Below are 22,038 nucleotides of genomic sequence, written 5' to 3'. Positions count from 1 at the left end.
CAGAAGGGGAAGAGAAAGCATGGGCTGATGTAATATTTTTAAAAAGCAGCTAAAAGGGGCGCCTGGGTGGCTCAGTCAGTTAAGCATCCGACTTCAGCTCAGGTCATGATCTCGCAGTTTGTGAGTTCGAGCCCCGCGTCGGGCTCTGTGCGGACAGCTCGGAGCCTGAAGCCTGCTTCGGATTCTGCATTTCCTCCTGTCTCTGCCCCTCCCATGTTCATGTTCTGTCTCTCTCTCTCTCTCTCTGTCTCTCAATAATAAATAAACATTTAAATAAAAAAAGCAGCTAAGAATTTTCCAAAACTGCTGAAATCAACTCACAGATTATGTGAAGCCCAACAAATCTCTAGCAGGAAGAATAAAAAATAAATCCAAGCTTAGACAAATCATTAGAACTGCAAAACATCAAATAATTTAAAAAAAATTTTTTTTAATTTTTAAAAGACCTGGAAAGCAACCAGAAAGAACAGATTATTTTTAAAAGAGAAACAATTTGACTGATGGTTGGCTTTCAATCAGCAACGGTGAAAGCCCAGAGACAATAAATTATCTTAAATGGGGACTGAAGAACAATAGCTATTAACCTAGAACCCTATTACCAGTGAATATAGATCCTTCAGGAATAAGGAAAATAGGGGTGCCTGGGTGGCTCAGTCAGTTAAGCACCCAACCCTTGATTTCGGCTCAGATCACAGTCTCACCGTTCCTGAGTTCCAACCCCACGCTGGGCTCCACACTGTGTCAGCATGGAGTCAGCTTAGAATTCTTTTTCCTGCTCTCTCTGCCCCTACCCCACCCATGCTCTCCATCTCTCTCAAAATAAATAAATAAACAAAAAAATTAAGTTAATAATTTATTTATTAAGAAAGGAATAAGGAAAATAAAGCCTTGTAGACAAATAAAAACCGAAAAAATCTGTCATCAAAAGAACTTCACTAAATAAATTCTAAAGAATATACTTGAGGCAGAAAGAAAATGATCCCAGGTGGAGGTTATGAAATGCAAAAAAGAATGAAAAGAAAAATTTACTCATAGTAAATATGAGTGGATCTAAACAAGCATTTACCAACAACATAATAACAACAACAACAAACAGCAACAATTTGTCTTGTAGGGTTTGAAAGGAAAAAGACAATTCAAATACATGACAAAGCAGCTTATAAACTGGAGAGATACAGTATAGAATTTAAGTATTCCATGGCCCTTGTATTATTTCAGAAGAGAATGAAAATACTGAATAACCTGACTTTTGGCAAGGTAAGTGTATATGCTCTCATTCCTAGGGTTAATCACTAATAAAATAAAAAGAAACTAGTAGGGAAAGGAGAAGAAAAGAGTGGGGAAAAAAATCCAAAAGAAAGTAAGAAAGAAGAAAAAAGGGAACAAAATGGGTATAAGAATGGGAAAGCATTAGGGGAAAATATCTGCAAAATATATATCTGATAAGGGGCTTATATTCAGATCACAGAGAGAAATGTTGAAACTTAATAATAAAGGCAAACAACTTGATTTTTCAATGGGCAAACGATTTAAGTAGATACTTACCAAAGAAGATATACAAATAGTAAATAAGTACATGAAAACTCACTCATCATCCTCAGTCATCAGGGAAACACAAAACGAAATTAAAACCAAAATGAAATGGCACCACATACCCACCAGAACCACTAAGTAAAGAAGACTGACAATACCCAATATTGGCAAGGATGCAAAGAAATTGGAGCTCCTACACCTTGCTGCAAGGAATGTAAAATGGCTCAACTACTTTGGAAAACAATTTAGCAGTTTCTTATGAAGTTAAACATATACTTTACTGTATGACCCAGAACATCTACTCCAGGGTATTTACCCAAGTGATTAAAATATACGTTTACAAAAAGGCTTTCATACCAACATTCGCGGCAGTTTTGTTCATAATAGCCCAACAGTAGAAACAACCCAAACATTTATCAACAGGTAACTAGATAAACAAAATGGTATTATACCCTCACAGTAGAATACTATTCAGTAATATAAAGGAATGCAGTACTGATACACAGAAACAACATGAATAAATCTCAGACACGTGAAGCTGAGCAAAACACTAAAGAGTACACACTGATTCCATTTATATGAAACTCTAGAAAAGGCACATCCAGTGTATGGTGACAGAAAGCGGGTCGGTAGTCTGCCTGGGGCCAGGGGTAGGAACAGAGGTCAACTGGCATGAGCACAAAGAAAACTTTTCAGGATGATGGAATGTTCTGTGTTTTGATTGTGAACATTAGTTACCTAGGTATATAAATGGGTCAAACTCATTTAAATACATTCTTAACATGGGTTCATTTTATTGTGTACATACTTTACCTCAGTAAAAGCTTATTTTTAAAAAATAAGACCGTATAGGGGCGCCTGAGTGGCTCACTCAGTTGGGCGTCTGACTCTTGGTTTCAGCTCAGGTCATGATCTCATGGTTTGTGAGTTCAAGCCCCGTGTCCAGCTCTGCACTGACAGTGTGGAGCCTGCTTGGAATTCTCTCTCTCCCCTCACACTGTGCCCCTACCTGAGTCCCTCTCTCTCTTTCTCTCTCTCAAAATAAATAAACTTAAAAAAAGAAATAGACAGTATATATAAATCCAAATGCTCTAATAATTACAATAACTGTCAACGGATTCAGTGTTCATAACAACCCCAAAGAGAAAACAACTCAAATGCCCTTAAACATAAGAATGGGTAAACTGTAATAAATGAATAAAATGTAGTATTGTAGCAATGAAAATGGATAAACTACAACCACACACATCAACATGGACAGAATTCACAAACATTACATGGAACAAAATAAGCCAGAGAAAAAAAGAATGTAAATAACATGATTAAGCATGATTCCATTTATATGCAAGCAAAACCAAACTATGTTTTGTTTAAGAGGACGTACTTATAACAACACTATAAAGAAAAGTAAGGGGATGAACTCCACAGGTCGGGTTGACGATTACCTGGAAGGGTGAGGGACAATTACCTGGAAGGGTGCACACAAAACACAACAGGGAGTTTCTGAGGTGCTAACAAGATTTTATTTCTTAATCTAGGTAGGGGTTCCATGTGTATTCACTTTATCATCCTTTCAAATGCTTTAGCCTCTCATCCTCTTTTCTGCATGAACAATATATCCATTTTTCCCTAGGCCAAAAATAAGAATCACAGTCTCTTCTAAGAATGGCATGTGAGGGGCTCCTCAGTCGGTTAAGTGTCTGACTTCTGCTCAGGTCATGATCTCAGGGTTACATGAGTTCGAGCCCCACATAGGGGCTCTGTGCTGACAGCTCGGAGCCTGGAGCCTGGAGCCTGCCTCAGATTCTGTGTCTCCCTCTTTTTCTCTGCCCCTCCTCCGCTCGTACTCTGTCTCTCTCTAAAATAAATAAACATTAAAAAACTTAAAAAAAAAAAAAAAAGAGAATGGCATGTTGAAAAGCCTCTTTTGAATTTATTTTAATTTTTTAAGTTTTATTTATTTATTTTGAGAGAGAGAGTGCAGGAGAGGCAGAGAGAAAGGGTGAGAGAGAGAATCTCAAGCAGGCTCCGCTTGTCAGTGTAGAGCCTGACATGGGGCTCAAAATCACAAACCGTGAGATCATGACCTGAGCTGAAACCAAGAGTTGGCCACTTAACCGAGTGAGCCACCCAGGCGCCCTGAAAAGCCTCTATTTTAAAAGCAAGAGGGATATTAGAAAAGATTGTGACAGTAACAAACAATGCTCCTAAAAAGTCCTTTAAAAGAGAGAGATAGAAACACAGACACTACATTTCCCAAAACAAGAGAAAGACAGAAAATTACTTTTACCAATCGGTCATTAACAATGCTTTCCAGGGGCGTCTAGTGGCTCAGTGGGTTGAGTGTGTGACTTCGGCTCAGGTCATGATCTTGTGGTTTGTGAGTTCGAGTCCCACATCGGGCTCTGTGCTGACAGCTCAGAGCCTGGAGCCTGCTTCAGACTCTGTGTCTCCCTCTCTCTCTGCCCCTCCCCTGCTCTCACTCTGTCTCTCTCTCAAAAAGAAATAAACGTTAAAGAAAATTTTTTTAATGCTTTCCATTGTGAGAGGGAGATTCCCTCTTATCCATGAGAGTAGTAAATATGGAACCTCAACAACAATCTTGATATCCCTAAACCATATCCTTCTGCCAGCTTATTATCCGTGGTCCCACTAGAGGCTCAAGTAGCCTAGGAGAATTCTGACCCCCCAACTCCTTCATCTCTACTTGCTCCTCTTCAGTCTCAAATCAGACTCCAGGATCACTTTTTGCATCAAAGAACAGCAGCTGCTCAGATTTTGGCGGGGTATCAGGGGATGCTTTCATTGTTTAACTGTCTCAATTAAGTCCAGGGAAGTTTTTCTGTCTTCTGATAGGGAAGGCTGGACACTTAAGACCTGGGTTAATTTATGTAATTTACTAGCCATGCAACCTTGATTAAGTTACTAAAACTTTCTGTTCCCTTTCAGGTCATCTATGAAGTAAGATACAAAATATCTGTCCCACCTGTCTCAGACAGCTGATAGGAGAAATCAAATGAAAATACATACACAGTAACTATAAAATGTCATCAAGTATTAATGCGGTGTCCTTTTGTTGTTGCCGTTATTGGTCACTACCTCTGAAAGCCACAATTCTTCCTCAGACCATCATCTAGTTGATTAGGATACAAAGTACAACTTACTCCCTCTAACCCCATCCCCAGAACACACCTACTTTCCCTTTGTCTTCAACACATAGTACCTATCTGGCCCGAGTCCCCTGTAACCTACCCATTTAGAATTTTTCTCCCCAGGAAAAGCTTAAAGAGAACTCAGGAAAGGCAGCTGGGAGTCCTGCTGTCAACATTCCTGTCAGTAATGTCTTCCTTTCAGAACAAGTTCTTCATGGAGCAAAAGAAAATCAAATTGGGAAGCTGTAAAACGGCAGGAGAGATGAGCTATCTGGCCCATTTCAGCTCCCGGGTTATGATGGGATGTTACACGTCAGCACTCCAAACCAAAGAACCAAGGACACCAACCCACAGTGTCACACTGGGGCAAACACAGAAATCATTTCTTCAACTGACACATAAGAGGCTTACTTTTGTTGATATGACTGAATTTTCTCATTTCTTTAGCTTTTCATAACTGTTTCTCTTTCCCAGCCTAAAGTAACAGTCGTTCTAAAAACAAGGACCCTGGAAATCAGAGTCAAGAAAGATAGGGAGGTTCCCTTGACATACTCACTTCTTTAACTTTTCCTCTTTTCCAGGGAATTCTAAGGGAAGAAGGCTGTGCTAAGCAACCTGTTGATAGTTATATCTCCCCCAGAGGGATAGAGGGCATAGCTGAAGGACGTGTCCTCCTCTGGCCTGCCTTCTAAAGCCTAGCCTCTTCTGACCTTCAAATCTATTTCTCACAAAAATTTGTTGGCTAAGCTGGCTCTCTCTTTGTTAATTTACTCTAAACTGAGCAGTTCGGAAAGTGAAGGTCAGGCAGTGCTGATTACCTGGAGAAATCTACCCATAGATCCTTTAGGAGAAAAAGCCCAAGGGCTTCTAGCACTAGAGATATAGAAGGAGGAATGAGAGGGACAGTTTGTACAGCTAAACTCAAGCCTAACCCCTTATGAAAGGTGGATTTCCTGTACAACTGTTCTGACAAGCAGAGGATTAGGCACTTCATACATTTTGCTTTGGTAAGAGACTCAGACAGAAGTGAACCGCCACAGAGGAGCAGACTGCTGTACTCAAGGGCTGTAAGGTGGATGTAGCTGGAAATCAAAGGAACTTTGGTTGTGAAGCAAACTTCTCAACTAGACTCAATCTGCATACACAACAGCAGCCTGAAGGGGTGGGTCTCCACCTCAAGCATCCCAACATCTAGGTTGGCCACTATCCGTCCCAGCTGTGACTCTCCATCCCTTTGGAGACACACATGTGGCACTCCCCCTACCGCCTCCAATTTAGGATTCCTAACAAACCATAAGAGCAAGCATAAATGATAATGCCAGTCCAGCCCTACCTCAATCCCAGCCCCTGCATGTTCCCTAAAAGCAGGGAGCACCGACGGCACACACAAGAAGTGTCTCTTGGGTGCCCTCTTGCTGCCACCAGAGCACCATTTCTGCAGGGCTGAAATGGAGGCCTAGTCTACGAACTGGCAGAGGAGGAAAAGGAGGAGGAAAAAGAGGGGGCCAGGGCACAGAAAAGGGAAGTTATTCCAGTGGTGGCCAATGAATAACATCCAATGATTTATAGGAAGTATAATCCAATAATACAGTAAAATAAAACAGTGTGTGCCTGAGATGGTTTTGATTCCAGGAATTATAAAACATATTTTTTTTTTAAAAAGAGAGAGACCAAGAGGGGGTGAAAAAAAAAAAAAAAAAAAGGAAGGGGGGGGGTGAAGGCCAGATTGGACCAAATTGGGCACAGATGGGGGATGCAATGGGTTTCAGTGATGCCCTACCACAAACGTTGCTTCAATTATTCCTCTTCAAGAAACTCCAGTTTATTTCCTTAAATTACAAAATTTTTAAAAAATTAAAATTCTTGGAGTGTTTGTGGTTTAGATCAACAGTTCACCCTCCAGCATCACGTCAGTCAGTCAGATGGCCACTGAAGTGTTAAATGCTGAGGCACGTGGAGAAGCCCCATTTCTCCCTTCAGGCTCAAGAATGCTGTAGAGACATTACCAATTGTGACATCACTCTGGGAACCACCTATCTCACCACCACCCATCACTCACCAAAGGACAATTTTGGACATGGGCCAAGTAAGGAACACACTGTTCAATGAGAGCTGGCTTGCCCAGAACTATGGCCGCCTTCATCCATGCATTCAACAAAGGCTTAGTGCCTAATAAATAGCAGGCACTTTGCTAAGAGCCCCCAAACATCCTTCAAATTCATCTGTCCCCAATCACTTCTGTGCAGGATTCTAGAGTCTATAGTTCCACTCAGGCAGAATTTTTGCAAAGGGTCCATATGAGAGGAGGAGATAAAGGTCTCCCCCCCACCAATGGCCCTCAACCCATGCATTTTTTTTTTTAAGATCTTATTTTTAAGTTATCTCTATACTCAACATGGGACTCGAACTCACAGCCCTGAGATCAAGAGCTGCGTGCTCCACCTACTGAGCCAGCCAGGCATCCCTCAACCCGTGAATTTGAAGATCAGTGCTGAGATCGGAAAGTTTAGATGGATTTTAAATGATGTGGCAAAACTCAATTTATTTTCCCCTGTGCAAAGAGGGCAAATCTGACCTTCATCCTCCACCTTCCTGAGCGCCAGGGTAAACTATAACCTAGGAAAAGGGGAAAGATGCCTTTAACTCACCGCTTGCTAAGTTTTTCTCCTCCATTTTAACTTGGGAGGCATCCAAAGCTTTTAAACAGTTTTGTGTCTCTCTTGACCACAAGGAAAGCACATTTTAAAAAGTAATCACACTACAGAGTTAGTATCATTTCTATCCCTCAACTATTGGTATTTTGAAAAGAGGAGAGCAATACAAGGGTGGCACTGAACACACATACACAGACACACAAAATGAATTAGAGGCATTAACAAAGAACATACTTTTTAGTAAGGACGTCCCTGTTGCTCTTCAAATCACACTCCTAAGGTACCACATCTACAAGGAAGGCCCAGGCACAGACTGAAAGGATCGCGACTGCCTTGGGGGCCACAGATCACCTCTGCTTCAGGCTGGAATGTTCCTTCTCCACAGAGTCCAGGAACTGACATACACAAACACCCACCCAGAAGGACATGTCCAAGAAGGAATGGAAAGAAAAATGATGGCCCAGATGTTCTGTAACTTGCAGTGACTGCCAAATCACCAAGACCCCAAGCACCTGGGAGGGCCAGGCAGCATCAGGCCCTTGCTTCCCGGTCTCAGACAGTCAGGGTTCCGTGTCTGGGTGGCGACTCTGACAGCAAGCAGACTGGCCTGGAGAGAAGCCTTTAGAAGGGCACCAGCTGACAGGACTTGCGGGCTGAACACTCAGGGCTGATTTATCACTTCCTTACTCATAAAAATGTGATTCAAACTGCTGCTGATTAGTGAAGGATTTAAATCTTTACCCTGTCCCCAACCCCCTTCCCTCTCCACCCCCGGCACAGATGCTGCTACTCAGCCACAACACCCCCTTCTTGCCACTGTCCGTGCAAGCACAGCACAGGGGCCCAGAGAAGATGACTCATGTGCTGGGAAATGGAAAAGTGCATCTTCCCACCAACCAGCCCCGCTGAGTGCTCTGCTCACCCCTCTCCCAATGGCAGCCCACACAGTGGGGTCTGGACGGCCGCCTCAACTGCACACCGGGTACTTGGCAGCACGTCCGCAGAGCTCTCTGTCCCAGCTGAGTGTTATATCCTGTGGCCCGGGCTGTTTTTCCCTGAAACGCTCTTGGAGCTTCTGACCACCTCAGCTCCTACTCCCCTTGGCCCCAGCTGCCTCATGGAGGTAAGCGTCAGGACCAGGCCAGAAACGAGAAGGGTCTCAAGTCAAGCACAGGCTTTGACATGTCCTTCTTGGCTAGCGGGTCCTCATTATGACTGACCACGGATGGAAGAGTCCTAAAAAAAAGAACCTTGGCCTCAAATGGGAGAACCACCTATTTTCTTCTTTCTCCGTTCTCACCATCTCACCTTCCTTTCACCCATATTTTCTTAACCTTTACGTAATAGCAGCTACAAGAAAAGGACTCACTCGTGGCCTATGAAAAGGCCAAGGCATTCCTTTTCATGGAGCAGAAGCTGCTGACAACAGATGCTTCACAGGCAAGAGTTGCAGGTCCTTTACATTCACACCTCCTGAGACCACAGGTCACCTGAGGCCGGAACCACACCTTGGCAGAGGCTGCGGTTCTGTGACAGGCAACTCCCTGAACTCCGTGTTGCTGCCGGAGGGAAGCAGGAAAATAAACAGGAGGGCATCTCCCGAGTCTGGTGAGCCTCCCACTCGACAGAACCAGCAGAGCAACGGTGAAGGAATCAATCCCCCTCCCCTTTGGACTTCAAGCCTCACGATGACAGCACTTCACAAACTTTATTTCCTCCTTCCTGGAAACTCCCGCTGCCGCCTCAGGAGTGCGTGCTTCCTCAGAGGTGTTCTCAGGAATAACGAGCCAGCCTCAAAAAGGCACCCAAGCCTCTGCATCTCGACTTCTGCTGGGAATTCTAAATGCTGTAGCAGGCAGCACGAGATGAGAAAATCCTCTAAGATTCAGATATGACTGAAAACGCAGGCGGAGCAGCAGAGGACCTTGCAGAGTGTCCCAGGAGGAGCCAAGTGTCGAGGGCAAGTGTGGCATACACTCTCATCTGGGGAGAAATCCACCACCCACCCCCCCCAACACCAGCGAGCTGAAGCATAACCCCCAAACACAAATGGGAAGGGAAGTAAATCCACCTCAGAGGGAGAAAGCACTAAGAAGAGATATAACAAGAGAACTGGCAACACTCTGTCCGGAAAGGCCAGGTCTGTTTTACAACAGAGTCTGCACGGGACAAATCCCACTTCTTGGCATTTCCGATAACAAGCGCTGAGACCAAACAGTCTCTGTCAATGCTCCGAAACGGTTCTTTGGCAGCATGGACCAAATAAACACACAAAACAAAGTCACCCTCGCGCTGCATAGCTCCGTCAAGTCAAACCACATCATCCTTACCTAAGTGGGGTGGAGGGGAGGGATCCTGGTAACATCCTTCAACAGTGACCTGGTCCTCAGAACATTTAAAACTGCTGCCAATCAGCCCCTCCCTCCCCAGTGTTAAAAACCCCAGTGTTCAGAAAAGCATTTCAGAATGCACACCAGTATGATAGCCAAATTCTGGGCCTGGTGATTTTTGTGCTTCCAGCTTGAGTCACCAAAGCTCATCAATTCACTGTTCGTACTCCCTGGCAGGCTCCCACAAGGGATAGCCCATAGGGAACTAGACTTTTCCATATCGAACAAACAGGGTACATGAGTCCAGAAACAGCTATTCCCAATCCCTGCCAAGCGTATGGTCTCTGCAATGAAACATTTCAGCAATGCCTCTCCCCTGGGAGAGGCTCTGGGTCTGCAGCCTCCAAGAGGCCTTGCTGCTGCCTTCAGCATGGCCAGATGTGCAACAGCATCTCTGGGTTTGCAAATTAAGCTCCATACCCATGATTCCCTCCTTTCATCCCACCCAAGCACTAGAGAGTCATACAGATTTCAGAGAGTGGATTGAAAATTGGAGAGACACTGATAAGAGAAGTGTGTGTGTGTGTGTGTGTGTGTGTGTGTGTGTGCACGCGCGCGTGTGTATCAGGTGAATGGAGTGATATGGTACCATAGGAAAGAAGCTAGATTAATCTTTACCTGTGTAGATAAAGAAACGAGACATTCCTTACCTTTCAACTGAGAGTTGTGCACAGCGAACATGTTGATGGTCATAAGCTGCAGCATGCGGGTACTTCCAATAGGAGAGGGGCTATGCTGCAGCAACACCTGGAACTCCTTGAGGACCTTCTCAGCCACCGCAGGGAATGTCTCCATCCTACAAACACAGCCAGCTCATTCAGGGAGGTATGTGCCCAACAGCAGTTGGCGTGTACGCGCACACACAAAATCGGCCCCCCCGTCCCATCCCACGGTGTCTCTCTGAAAGCAGACAACTAATGCCTAGGACGTTTTCTTTCACAAACCTTCCTGGTATCCTAAGGTGGCGACCACATTTAAGAGAAAGAATTGATCAGGGATGGAAACAACTCAACCTCTGGATAAGTTGCTCTGAGTTATTATGCTCTGGTATGCTATTTCCTAACCCCTGGCAGTAAGTGGATTCAAGCTGAAGTCAAAGTTTCTCTGTGAAACAATCGGTTTTTGTGAACAGTGAACGAATTTTCTTTAAGCTCTAAAACCTACATATTCCCCAAACTCTCTGGTATGAAAACTATTCTATAAAAAGAGGTTCATGAATCTAGAGAGCCCTCACTCGAGGCTTCGCTTCAGGAAACCAGACCGAGCTCTGCTGCTGTGTTTCAGGTGCTATCGCACTAACTGCTCCACCTAAGGATCCCAAACTTCCCCTTGAAGAATCCCTAGCCCAAGGGCCCTAATGATGTGTTTCAGTCTTTCCTGTGTTGCTGTCCTCCTCCCTCTCACAAGCCTCTGCTCATCAGGGTCTGTATGTTTTCAGGCCAGTGGAAATATAATGCCCTGGCCAACTGCCACTCCCAATACAGGAAGAGCCTGTAATGTAGGGAGGTAGAAATCCAGCCAGTGACCTAGGGCTCCTAAAGAGAGGTCATTCAAACCACTGCTTGCCAAATGTGGCCACTGGATCCCAAACAGTGGTGCATGCCTGGAGCTCCTTTGGCAACACGAACAAACCACAGCCCAAGTCCTCAGAAAATAAAAAGCAAATTCAGACTTGGTGCTAGAGAGAGAAACCAGGCACATGGGCCTTAGAGCCATGCCGAACAATTCGTGGTCAGCAAAGTATCTTTTATCCATCCTCAACCCCCACCCCCCCCAAACAAACAAACTCCTTGTGGTACACTGGGGGTAGGGGGGTGGGGGTGAGGAATAGCTCCAGGCGGGATTAATAAATAGCTTCTGGAAAGCCACAGGGAAGGGAATCCTTCTCAAAAGATGCAACAGTTTCAGGTCCTAGAGAAAGGTGCTCCTGGTTTCACCTGAACCTTGGCCCTTTCCCCACTGAATAGTAGCCTCCAGGGGTTAGGAAAGAAGCTCCAGAGCTTTCTGGCATTTTAGCAATCTTCATTCCTTGCCCTTGGATGGCAACTCCTATTACTGACCTCCTGGTACCCAGGAGTCATGCCACAGCTATGGGTCAATTACAGTTTATACTTCAGTTCCCTTCTCTGCTGAGCTGTCCTCATTTTCATTGGCACAAAACATGCCATGTATTTGCTTTTTTCCCCAACGTGCCATTTCAGTGCCCCTCCTCCCCAAAAAACAAGAGGGGGAAAAAAAGAACCTTGTTTTTCCTTCCAGAAGTTTCAGAACCATTAAAACTCTTGGTAGGTTTGGAATGGCAGAGAGTGATATGTTTGGGGCTGGAATGGATCCATTTTTCCCCATGGGCTATAACAAAGGTTTCATTTTAAATCTTGACACTGTGCAGCACTCTTTCTGGTTGGAGGTGGGGAGGGGGCTAGCACTTCTCATTACGAGAATAGCAGTGTTCACTCTGCTTGAAAAGCAGCCACAATGGGCAAGTTTCAGAGCCATGTGTCTCCGTGTTGAAAAGCAGTAGAGAGCCAGCACGGAATGACATGACAGAAGTGTCACGTGGGACAGTCCTGCTTCGAAGCTGTGTCTGAGGAAGCCTCTTCCCTGGGGTGGAAATTGAAACAGATCCATTAACTCCCTAGGTCAGACTGGAATCTCAAACGAGCACCAGGTCAAATGTCCACATCTTTTTTTTTTTTTTTTAATTACAATAAAATCCTCCCTTTGCCTTTCAACTAGTTCAACATGATGAAAACAAAAGTAAACATCAAATACATAAGGATATAAACTAGAATACTTCAATTCTGAGCTACGAGAAGGAAGATGAATCCACTCAGACTACATCAGCTCAGTTAGTAACTGAGGGACGCACAGATAAAAGATCTTTCCTCTGGACTCAATCACAGGGTTTCTAGTTCCCAATTTTGTCACTAAATTGCTGATTTTGGCCTCAGACTACCTGTGAGCAGTTTTATGTTTCTCTTTGCTCCACCCATATCACAGAACAAAAATTATATTAAAGTGGAGATAAATACAACATACAATTTATGTTTAAAGTTTTATAAAATTATAAAAGCAGCAGCAACAGTAGCAGCAGAGGAGGAAGACAGAAAGCATAAGATGGTAATTTATAACAGCAAAAAATTGGAAACAGCCTAAAATGCCCAACAATAGCCGATTATTAAGATGGCACATCCATATAACTGAATTCTGTTTTTTAAAAGTTGTATTACATTTTTAATCATGTGGGGGTAAGTTCAATATATATTAAATGAAAACAGTTTTAAAGTAGTTTAATATCCCTTGTTAAGCATATTTGTAAAAAACAAAAATAAATGTGGGGGGGATATGTATAGAAAAAAAGAGAAAAATATATGCCAAATGTTAAGGATGGAAAGTTATCTCTGGATAGTGAGAATATGGGCAATTTTTTATTTCTTCTCTTGTTGGGCTTTCTTAGTATTTTACACTGAGCACTATAGGCAGTAAATAGATTTTCCCTACAATGAATACGTCTGGCCTTTGTATATAAAACATTTATAATTTTAAAAATAAATCAAGACATAAACATTGCATTTTTCACAATTCAAAGACCAAAATAAATATATCAGGCTTTGAATTCCAAGAGACCTTGAAGTTGTGCAAACAGCGTGACTAGGCAAGTAAGTAAAAGTTAAAGTGGTAACTTTAACCAAGGCAATAATGGGAGGCAAAATCATTCTATTTGTCACAAATCAAAAGTCCACAGGCTGCCGGCTTCCCAGCCTCTCTCAGGGGAGTCAAGGCGCAGGTCTGATCAGCCTCTCACCAGGAAAGCAAGCGTCTGTGAGGAACCATATGGGATCCCTGACTCAGTCCCTCTCCTGCGCCTGAGAGGATTCGGTCCCTATCCTTAAAAACTGCAGAAGATACAATAAATTTCAGGATGAGTGTTTACAGACTGCTTTCCGAAATGATCTCTAGAGACACCTTGTCTCATTTGAATGGCCGTTTCAAGAAAGTTGTCTTTCAGACAACACTGGGACCTAAATCGGGAGTGACTCAGACAGTGACTAACTGGGCAGGACCCAACCTCTCCAATGCTGAGGAACACATAGGGGCTAGATGACACTCTCTGCAGAAAAGAATCAAGCTCCTTAACTTTTCTCAACTTCTTAATTTTTAAAAACTAAACAAGATAAGGAGCAATCCAGTAGCAAAACAAAAACAAACAAAACTAAGCCATGTGACAGGGTAAAAACGAGAGGAAAAAAAATTTCATAGTGCTGTAGAACATAAGGACTGGAGTGGACCCTGGATATCATCTATTTAAACTACTGATAAGGAAACTGAAGTCCAAGGAGGCTTTGACTTGTTCCCTCTCGAGGTCTTGTAATTAGTCAGTGGTAAAAAAAACCCAACAAACTCTTGTTGGCACCTGAGGCCATCTAATGCTCTTTTCCCCTGGACACTGAGGAAGGAGGGCCATGATGCACACAGTAGGCACTCAAGCAGATATGGATGCCATTTGGGACACCTGGCACAGAGAAGACACAGGCCCGGAGAGCAACGTAACCCGGGGCTTTTCTCAAAAGGCAGGCGGGACAGTGGATGTGTCTTCAGCTGCTCCCCATTACAATCTCCTCACTCTTAATTCGTTTTCAACGCCTCCCACATTTCACATCTTCTTGGTAATTAGGCACCAGTCCATGTTGTTGTGTGTGGTTTGGGCTCCCTGCTTTTCTAGTCTTACAGACTACTATACTTCTTTTTTCCCCCAATAGAAGTTACTTCTGTCTCTGCCTTCCAGAATAAATATGGGGCTCAATTCTTTTACCTCTAGGTCTGCACAAGAAGAATACTCATCAAGGGGGCTGGACTGCCTATAATTTACATATATTTTCCTTATGCGAACACGACTGTAACTCATTTTTTATAAAGGTGAAACTAGACTGGACTTATCTTTTTGCCAACAGAATGTGTTACATGCAAAAATGGAAGAGGTCCTGAAAAATAATCTGGACCACAACAAACCACCTCTGACAAATGAGATAATCTATTCTTTTTCAAAAGCTTCCCGAGAAGAAAATTCCCAAACATCTTCTCTCTGTGAAATTGTCTTACACCTAAACCAAGTCTCTTCAGCTGTAACATAAGCCTATTTTCTCTTACTGTCATCCCACAGGAATCAAAACTATCTGGTTATGACTCTTTTATATTTAAATACAGTTAGGGTACCCCACAGCTGTCTCTAGACCTTTTTTTTTACCTTAATTTTTTTAAGATTTTATTTTTAAGCAATCTCTCCTCCTACTATGGGGCTCGAACCCACAACCCTGAGATCAAGAGTCACATGCTCCACTGACTGAGCCAGCCAGGCACCCCTTACCTTAATTTTCTTAAGATTAATTTCTCCTCTCAGAAATTATTTTCTAGCTTTTAAATCATTATTGTGGTTCTTTCCCTGACATCTTCCAAAATATCTATGAGAATTTTTAAAGACAACAAAAGTAAAGTTCTACCTAATACTTAAACCTGACAAAAATATATCCTAAATATTTCTACGTTCTGGACCAAGATTTATAACTTCTTTAGCCAAAATCTCTAACAGAACAGTGGTTCCCAACCAGGAGCAATTTTTTCCCCCGGAGGGAACATGTGGCATTGTCTGGCGACATTTATAAGTATCATGACTGGTGAGAAGAGGAAGGGACACTATTGGCATGGAGTGGGTAGAAGTCTGGGATGCTGTTAAACCATCATAAGATGTGCATCGTAACGATGCACAGGACAGCCTCCAACAACAGAGAATTCTAAGGCTCAAAATATCAACGGTATGAAGGTTGAAAAATACTGACTTGGAACAACACAGTACATGAACATTTAAAGAAAAAACACAGGAAAATGAGAGAAGGAGAGAAATATGGAGTGGAAAGGTAGTAAGGGAAAGAAAGATTTTTAAAATGATAACTAAAAAAGATAACAAAGAGATAAGGAACCATAGTTCCTATTTTAGGTGCAGCATAACAGTATTTCCTGCTATGATGGGTTAATTTTATGAAACGATATTGGTATCATCTTGCCTACCTTGTAACTGTAGCTTTACATGACTCACTGGTGATTGGACTGGGTCTACTATTACCTCCTAGAACACTAGGAACCTTCTCTCTAGTCTTTCACAACCTATCATTTCTTGTAAAGATTTACTCATTCATTCAGTAAATATGTGCTGTAGGTACCGTATGCCAGGCACTAGGGATACAACAGTGTTGAGTAAAAACTGCCAGAGTAGAGCTTACAAGGTGGGGGGGGGGGGGGGGGGGGTAGGGAGGAGCTACTGACACACCTGATTTCCTTTTCACGAGTGAATTACTTCACACTTAGTTCTCCTACTAGAGATGCATCTATTGGCACTGCTCTAGGTTTCCCAAGTGATTTCAAAATCAAGAGTACCCCCTGTGCTGGCCATCACTGTCACTCTTGCCCAGGTTGATGACAAATGAGTATGTAATAAGCACACTTTCTAGTTCACCATCCATGGAATAGTGTTTCTTAAAACGGGACAAAGCCTTTCAGCTTCTCCCACTAGGAAAACGTTCTAGAGCATCATAGATAAACTTAGAAGGTTATGGCAGAAAGTGAGAGGGAAATACTAACAACAACCTGGGGGATCCATAATCCAAAAGATACCACCTCAAAGGGTAGCTCCTAATAAAACCTCCAATTCAGAAAATACTAAAACGCAGTAGAAGACTGGTCAGAGAGCACTGCCACTTATTCCTCTCCTCGACTACAAGGGCCCTCAGCACACCTCAATTCTGGTATGCAGGCATACATCAGACTTTAGGATCTCTAGTTTTATACAGCAAGGAAAAACTCTGATCCACCAAAGGAATACTCAAAACCTAATCTCTTTCCAGGGACTTAATGCGTGAAGTAACAGGGGTTTTGCACACACCACTTTCCCTGAGATTTATATGTAAAACCATGGCGGATGGGGAAACCATAGAAAAATCTCGGCATTTACAGGGATCAGCAATATGGGGCAGGAGCCTGAGCAGATAAGAAAGGGGTATGGTTCAGAAGGAAGAGAAAATGTTAGAGGAAAGCAAATGTTACCCTCCTCTTTAAGGGAAAATTAATGGACGCTAGTCTCCCTAAGGAGGACCCCTGGGATTGAGTATGACTTCCTTAAGGAGATCACTAGGGGCTGGGCTGAAAGGCAAAGGAAAGAGAAACCAGAGGGACTAGCAGTGGGGGATGGGTGTTTAAAGGGGGCTTTAGTAAAGGTAGAGAAAGAAGAGACAGACGGATGCAGAATAATATTTCCCAAACTTCATGAGCAGAGTGAGTGAAGGGAAGAGAAGGTGGAGCCCTCTAAGAATTCACACCCTGTGCCCTCAGTTACAAACACAGTCTAGTTGCTAACAATATTAAATTCCAAAATGACTTGTAATGTAGGAAAATAAAATAAACATCCTGCACACTTACCCAATCCGGGTAAACAGCTTCCCATGGGCATGGAGAAAACTGAGGATGAACCTTTTGTTCAGCTGCATGGGAAAAAGAGAGAGGAGAAAACAATTAAACTTTCCCCAGTTTCCTGTTACTGAACAGAGTCCCTAGTGACACAATAACCTGGCCAGGGTCTAAGGGGTGGGCACTAGGGATGGGAACCAAATGAACATGCCCAATGTCTCAAACAGACCCAGGGCACATGCCCAACAGCTGCTGATCAGCTGAGCCAACATGACAGCAGGCTCGGTGAGCCGACAGCACCCTCTGCTGGCAGTGGTGCCTCTGTGCAGGGAATGAAGTGATGACTGCCGCTCTCTGAGATCTAGGAGCCAATCTGGCCCCACAATGATGGAAATGAAACAGTGAAAAGGCAGGGGAAATACTCTGATTTTGGTAAGGCCCCAATCTTATTTATAAGCTATTTTTCTACCTACCCAAGAAAGCAGGATTCTTTCGTAACCAAGGATAAGGTAACTAACTAACTCATTTAAAAACCCAGCTTTTAAAACAAAAATTCAAGTTCTAGGTCTGGAACTGAAAATTCAAGTGTCTACAGGGGCCAGGTACAAAACAGGCTGGTGAGGACAGTAGTGCTCTATGGCCGTTCCAGTCCAGGTCTGCTCTTTGTAGGCCCAGTTTTATAATTTCTTCCCCCCTCCCCACCTGCCCCCTTTTAAGGAAAAGTTAAAAGCTAGGTTTTTATATGAAACCTTCTGGCTTTTAAATGTTGGCTACTAATGAAAAAAATTTACACATTAGGCAAGTCAAAACATACATTTGCCGGTCCCATCTGGCCCAGGAGCTACCAAATTTATAGTCTTCAGTTCAAGGTTCCAGAAAATCTACTTCTATCAAAACTGAGGAGAAAGATTCCTCTGATCAAACGAAGGAGGTGAGGGAGAGGAACTCAAAGAAAGTGGAGATAATCTGAAAACCAAACCTTGTTGTCACTTTTCCTGGTCTTACAGAACCAAAATGCTCAGGGCCCTGTAGCCAGACAGAAAGAAGGGTCAAGAATCTGATGTCAAGGGGGTGCTCAGGACAAGGAATAGTCCAGCACCCCTGGATACTTCGCCTAACAGGAAAAACTCTTCTGCTTTATCCTCAAATCATGGCAGTTCCATCTACCTCATATGGAAGCTAGATGTGGGAAAAGGAGGATACTCATACCTCACCAATGACTTCAACACCAAACTCTGCATACAAGGTTTTGTCTTTACAAATATCATATTTCACTCATATGTGAAATTTAAGAAACAAAATCGATGAACACAGGGGAAGGGAAGCAAAAATAAGATGAAAACCAAGAGGGAGGCAAACCATAAGAGACTCTTTTTACGCTTATTCGTTATTGAGAGAGAGAGAGCATGAGCAGGGGAGGGGCAGAGAGAGGGGGAGACACAGAATCTGAAGCAGGCTCCAGGCTCCTAGCTGTCAGCACAGAGCCCGACGTGGGGCTAGAACCCACGAACCATGAGATCATGACCTCAGCCGAAGTTGGACGCCCAACCGACTGAGCCACCCAGGCACCCCCGTAAGAGACTCCTAAATACAGAGAACTAACTGAGGGTTGCTGGAAGGGAGATAAGTGGGGGGATGGGCTGAATGGGTAATGGGCACTAAGAGGGGCACTTGTTGGGATGAGCACTGGATGTTATATGTAAGTGATGAATCACTAAATTCTATTCCTGAAAATAAAATAAAATAAAATAAAATAAAATAAAATAAAATAAAATAAAATAAAATATAAAATATAAAATAATAAAACAAAATAAAATACTGTTAAAAAAACAAGGCCTTGTCTTTATTTTTGCTTAAACAAAGTATATTTAATCAGCAGTACTAGAGCAAACACTGATTAATATAGCTAAAAAGCTCAAGATACTTCATAAATAGTAACCTATCTCTATAGTGAGGTGAGTCAGGGCCAGGGACACTGGGTACCATGAAATGAAGGGAAACTGCTAGAAAACAAAGGAAGTGCTATAAAATAAACTGCCAGTGGTTATACCACTGCTAGTGGCAAAACCTGGGCTAGAATGCAAATCTCTAGATCTACAACAAACCTCTGCCATTTACCTGCTGTGGAATCCCAGGCAACTGATCTAACCTCTCTGAGTTTTTCTTTCTACACAATGTAGGTAACAGTACCCATATGTTAACAGAATGGCACATGAGATAAGGCAAGTAAAAGCATGCTCGACATGTTGTAAACTCAGCTTTTAGCTGAACATTCTCTCCCAATGAATGATAAAGCAAGTGGTAAAATGTGAACAACTGAAGAATCTGGGTGATGGATATACAGAGTTCTTTGGATTATTCTTACAACTTTTCTACAGATATAAAATTATTTCAAAATAAAAAGGCAAAATATGTAAATTCTCTCTATATATTCCAATTTTAACTCAATTATCCCTTTTCCCACAGCTATCAATCATAATCTAGTTAACTCACCCATAACCAGGAAGAATCCTTTATAACTGGTTATATTTATACATACAGCATACTTTGGTAGGCACAGAATGAGGTTAATTCCTCTCATTCAAGCCAATTACCATCCCCAAAGCCCCAAGGCAGCTCAGAAATTTAACCAACTTAAGCCAGCAAATGGCAGAATTAGAACTTGAACTCAGGTCTTCTGATTCCAAAAAAAAAGAGCGGGGCGGGGGGGGGCGCCTGGGTGGCTCAGTCGGTTAAGCGGCCGACTTCAGCTCAGGTCATGATCTCGCAGTCTGTGAGTTTGAGCCCCACATCAGGCTCTGTGCTGACAGCTCGGAGCCTGGCGCCTGCTTCGGATTCTGTGTCTCCCTCTCTCTCTAGCCCTTCCCCATTTGTACTCTGTCTTTCTCGGTCTTTCAAAAATGAATAAATGTAAAAAAAAAAAAATTTTTTTTTTTAAAGTTCTCCTTCCCTTATAATGCAAGTAGCTCAGGAAAAGAATGGATGAGCTTATTCATAAAGGAAGGGATGATGAGGGAGTAAGAGTAACTAAAAGCACTTCAGTTTTACTTTTAAGGTTTCCGATTAGGTAGAAAACTCATACTGTATGACCCATAATACCTCCTAGATTAAAATGAGAGCACCAAGAGGCTTTGTTAATATTGTGGTTCTATGTATACTTCCCAAAGACCCTTCACTTAGGATAGTAGATGAAGCCCACTTAAGACCACAATTCATGCTTGCCATTATCATATTTCAACTGTATCTAGTAAAAAGTAGATCTCAATGCATTGTGCTTCAAGTGAGAGTGAAGCGAATCTTAGGGAACTTTTTCAAACTGCACACACATTCTCCCTGAGCTTGGTTAATGAGAACCACTGCTTTATTTTTAGTCTAGAAGTATCTGTCACCCTAAACACAGTTTCTCTCTCTAGTCACCAACAATACTTCAAGTCATAAAAAAGCTAAAAAAGCAGATGTGTTCTAGAGAGAGGTAAGGCATGTTATATTGAGGAAATAGATTTGTTACATGTTGATCAACTGTTACTGCATGTAACAATATGAAATCAGCTAGTACTCCTGCAAAATTTTTGGGAAACTTAACTGGTAAGTCCATAGTAGGTAGGAAAGTCTTAGTCTGAACTTCCTCCTTCTCCAACACAGTACCCTGTACTGGTTTCCATTTTGGCAACTTTCTGATTCTGAATACACTCAGGTGTCACTCAGGTACAGAAAGAAGTGTTACTCTTTCAACAGTGAGCGTATCTGCTTCCAGGTCTTCCTCACATATTTACATACTGTTCATCAAAAACTAAAAATGCTTCTTGGGTATAGCCCTAAGAGGACGTTAGAATTATTAAAGGGCTCTTTGCTCTTCAGTTCAAGTTCAAAACCAACTCACTATGGACTCCTGAGCCTCTTATAAACCATCGAAAAGCAATGACCAAAGAGGCATTAATGGCGGCAGCCATTAATGGGTAGGTTCCTGGACCCTCACAATGAAGTCTGTCCTGCCATTAACTATGGAATTGTGAGTAAAATAGTTTGGGTTGTTCCTCAACTATAAAATGGAATTTCCACCACTGACACCACCTAACTCAGAGCTGAAAGGATAAGATGAAATAATACAAATTAAAGCATTCTGAGGTGTAAATGTTTTATACAAGCCCTGGCAATTGTCACTCAGAACTGCCTAAGTGCTCTGTGAACTATGGAGCAAGGAAGGAGAAAGGTGCTCAGAAGCAGCAATACAACACATGAGGAGAGAAGTCTGAAATCTGCCCAATTTCAATTCCTAAATAGTTGCTCCTTCTTCTGAACAGCTGTGTGGAAAACTGAATTTCTGAAAAGTGAATTATTTTAAGAACACTAAGAGTACTCAGTATTAAAAGAAATTCCAATGTGCATTTTTACAGGGTTGTGGGGAGCATAAATTATCATTCTCTTAAACATCTGGAGCACCTCTATAGATATGCCAAGTATTAACAACAACTTTATTAGGTTTTAAAAAGCGGGGGGGCTCTGTCCTCTTAAATAGGAGCCAACATGGGTGGAAACCCAAATTTCAATATTACCTGTCAGTAAATGTCCAGGACTTTCAGAGCATGCAACCAAAGCCCATTTACCGCCTCCCTAAAGCACCGAGATCACAGGGTGCTGGAACATGTGAGTGCCGAAGTGATGCTGTCCACTTTCATCCCTGTGCTCCTCCTATGCCAGGCACAATCAGGCAGAGACCAACAAGACAGGGTCCCCACTGCCAAGGAACTTGCAGTCCAAGAGCAAAAGATAAACAAATAGCATACCAACTTGCCAATTCCCCATTTACGCTCCAAATTCTAAGACAAGGCCTACCGGCTATGAAGGTGTCTGGAA

The 22,038-nt window shown here is 42.7% G+C and overlaps 1 protein-coding gene across 4 annotated transcripts in view; it reads right to left on the bottom strand.

The window, feature by feature from the left end:
* The window catches only part of SMG6 (SMG6 nonsense mediated mRNA decay factor), a 227,424-nt gene that overhangs the window by 161,040 nt on the left and 44,346 nt on the right, over positions 1–22,038 (bottom strand). For all 4 annotated transcript variants that reach the window (XM_019429576.2, XM_053893381.1, XM_053893382.1 and 1 more), the window contains exons 9-10: positions 17,197–17,258; positions 10,380–10,525 (exon numbers count right to left, since the gene is read on the bottom strand). In XM_019429576.2, coding sequence (XP_019285121.2) covers positions 10,380–10,525; positions 17,197–17,258 — 208 coding nt within the window. The remainder of the gene's footprint in view (positions 1–10,379; positions 10,526–17,196; positions 17,259–22,038) is intronic.

The sequence above is a fragment of the Panthera pardus genome, unplaced genomic scaffold (genome assembly GCF_024362965.1).
Source record: "Panthera pardus isolate Hobbes unplaced genomic scaffold, ASM2436296v1 HiC_scaffold_3, whole genome shotgun sequence".
In the NCBI taxonomy this organism is placed as follows: domain Eukaryota; kingdom Metazoa; phylum Chordata; class Mammalia; order Carnivora; family Felidae; genus Panthera; species Panthera pardus.
The sequence above is the reverse complement of the archived record's forward strand: the minus strand, read 5'-3'. Positions and strand labels throughout refer to the sequence as shown.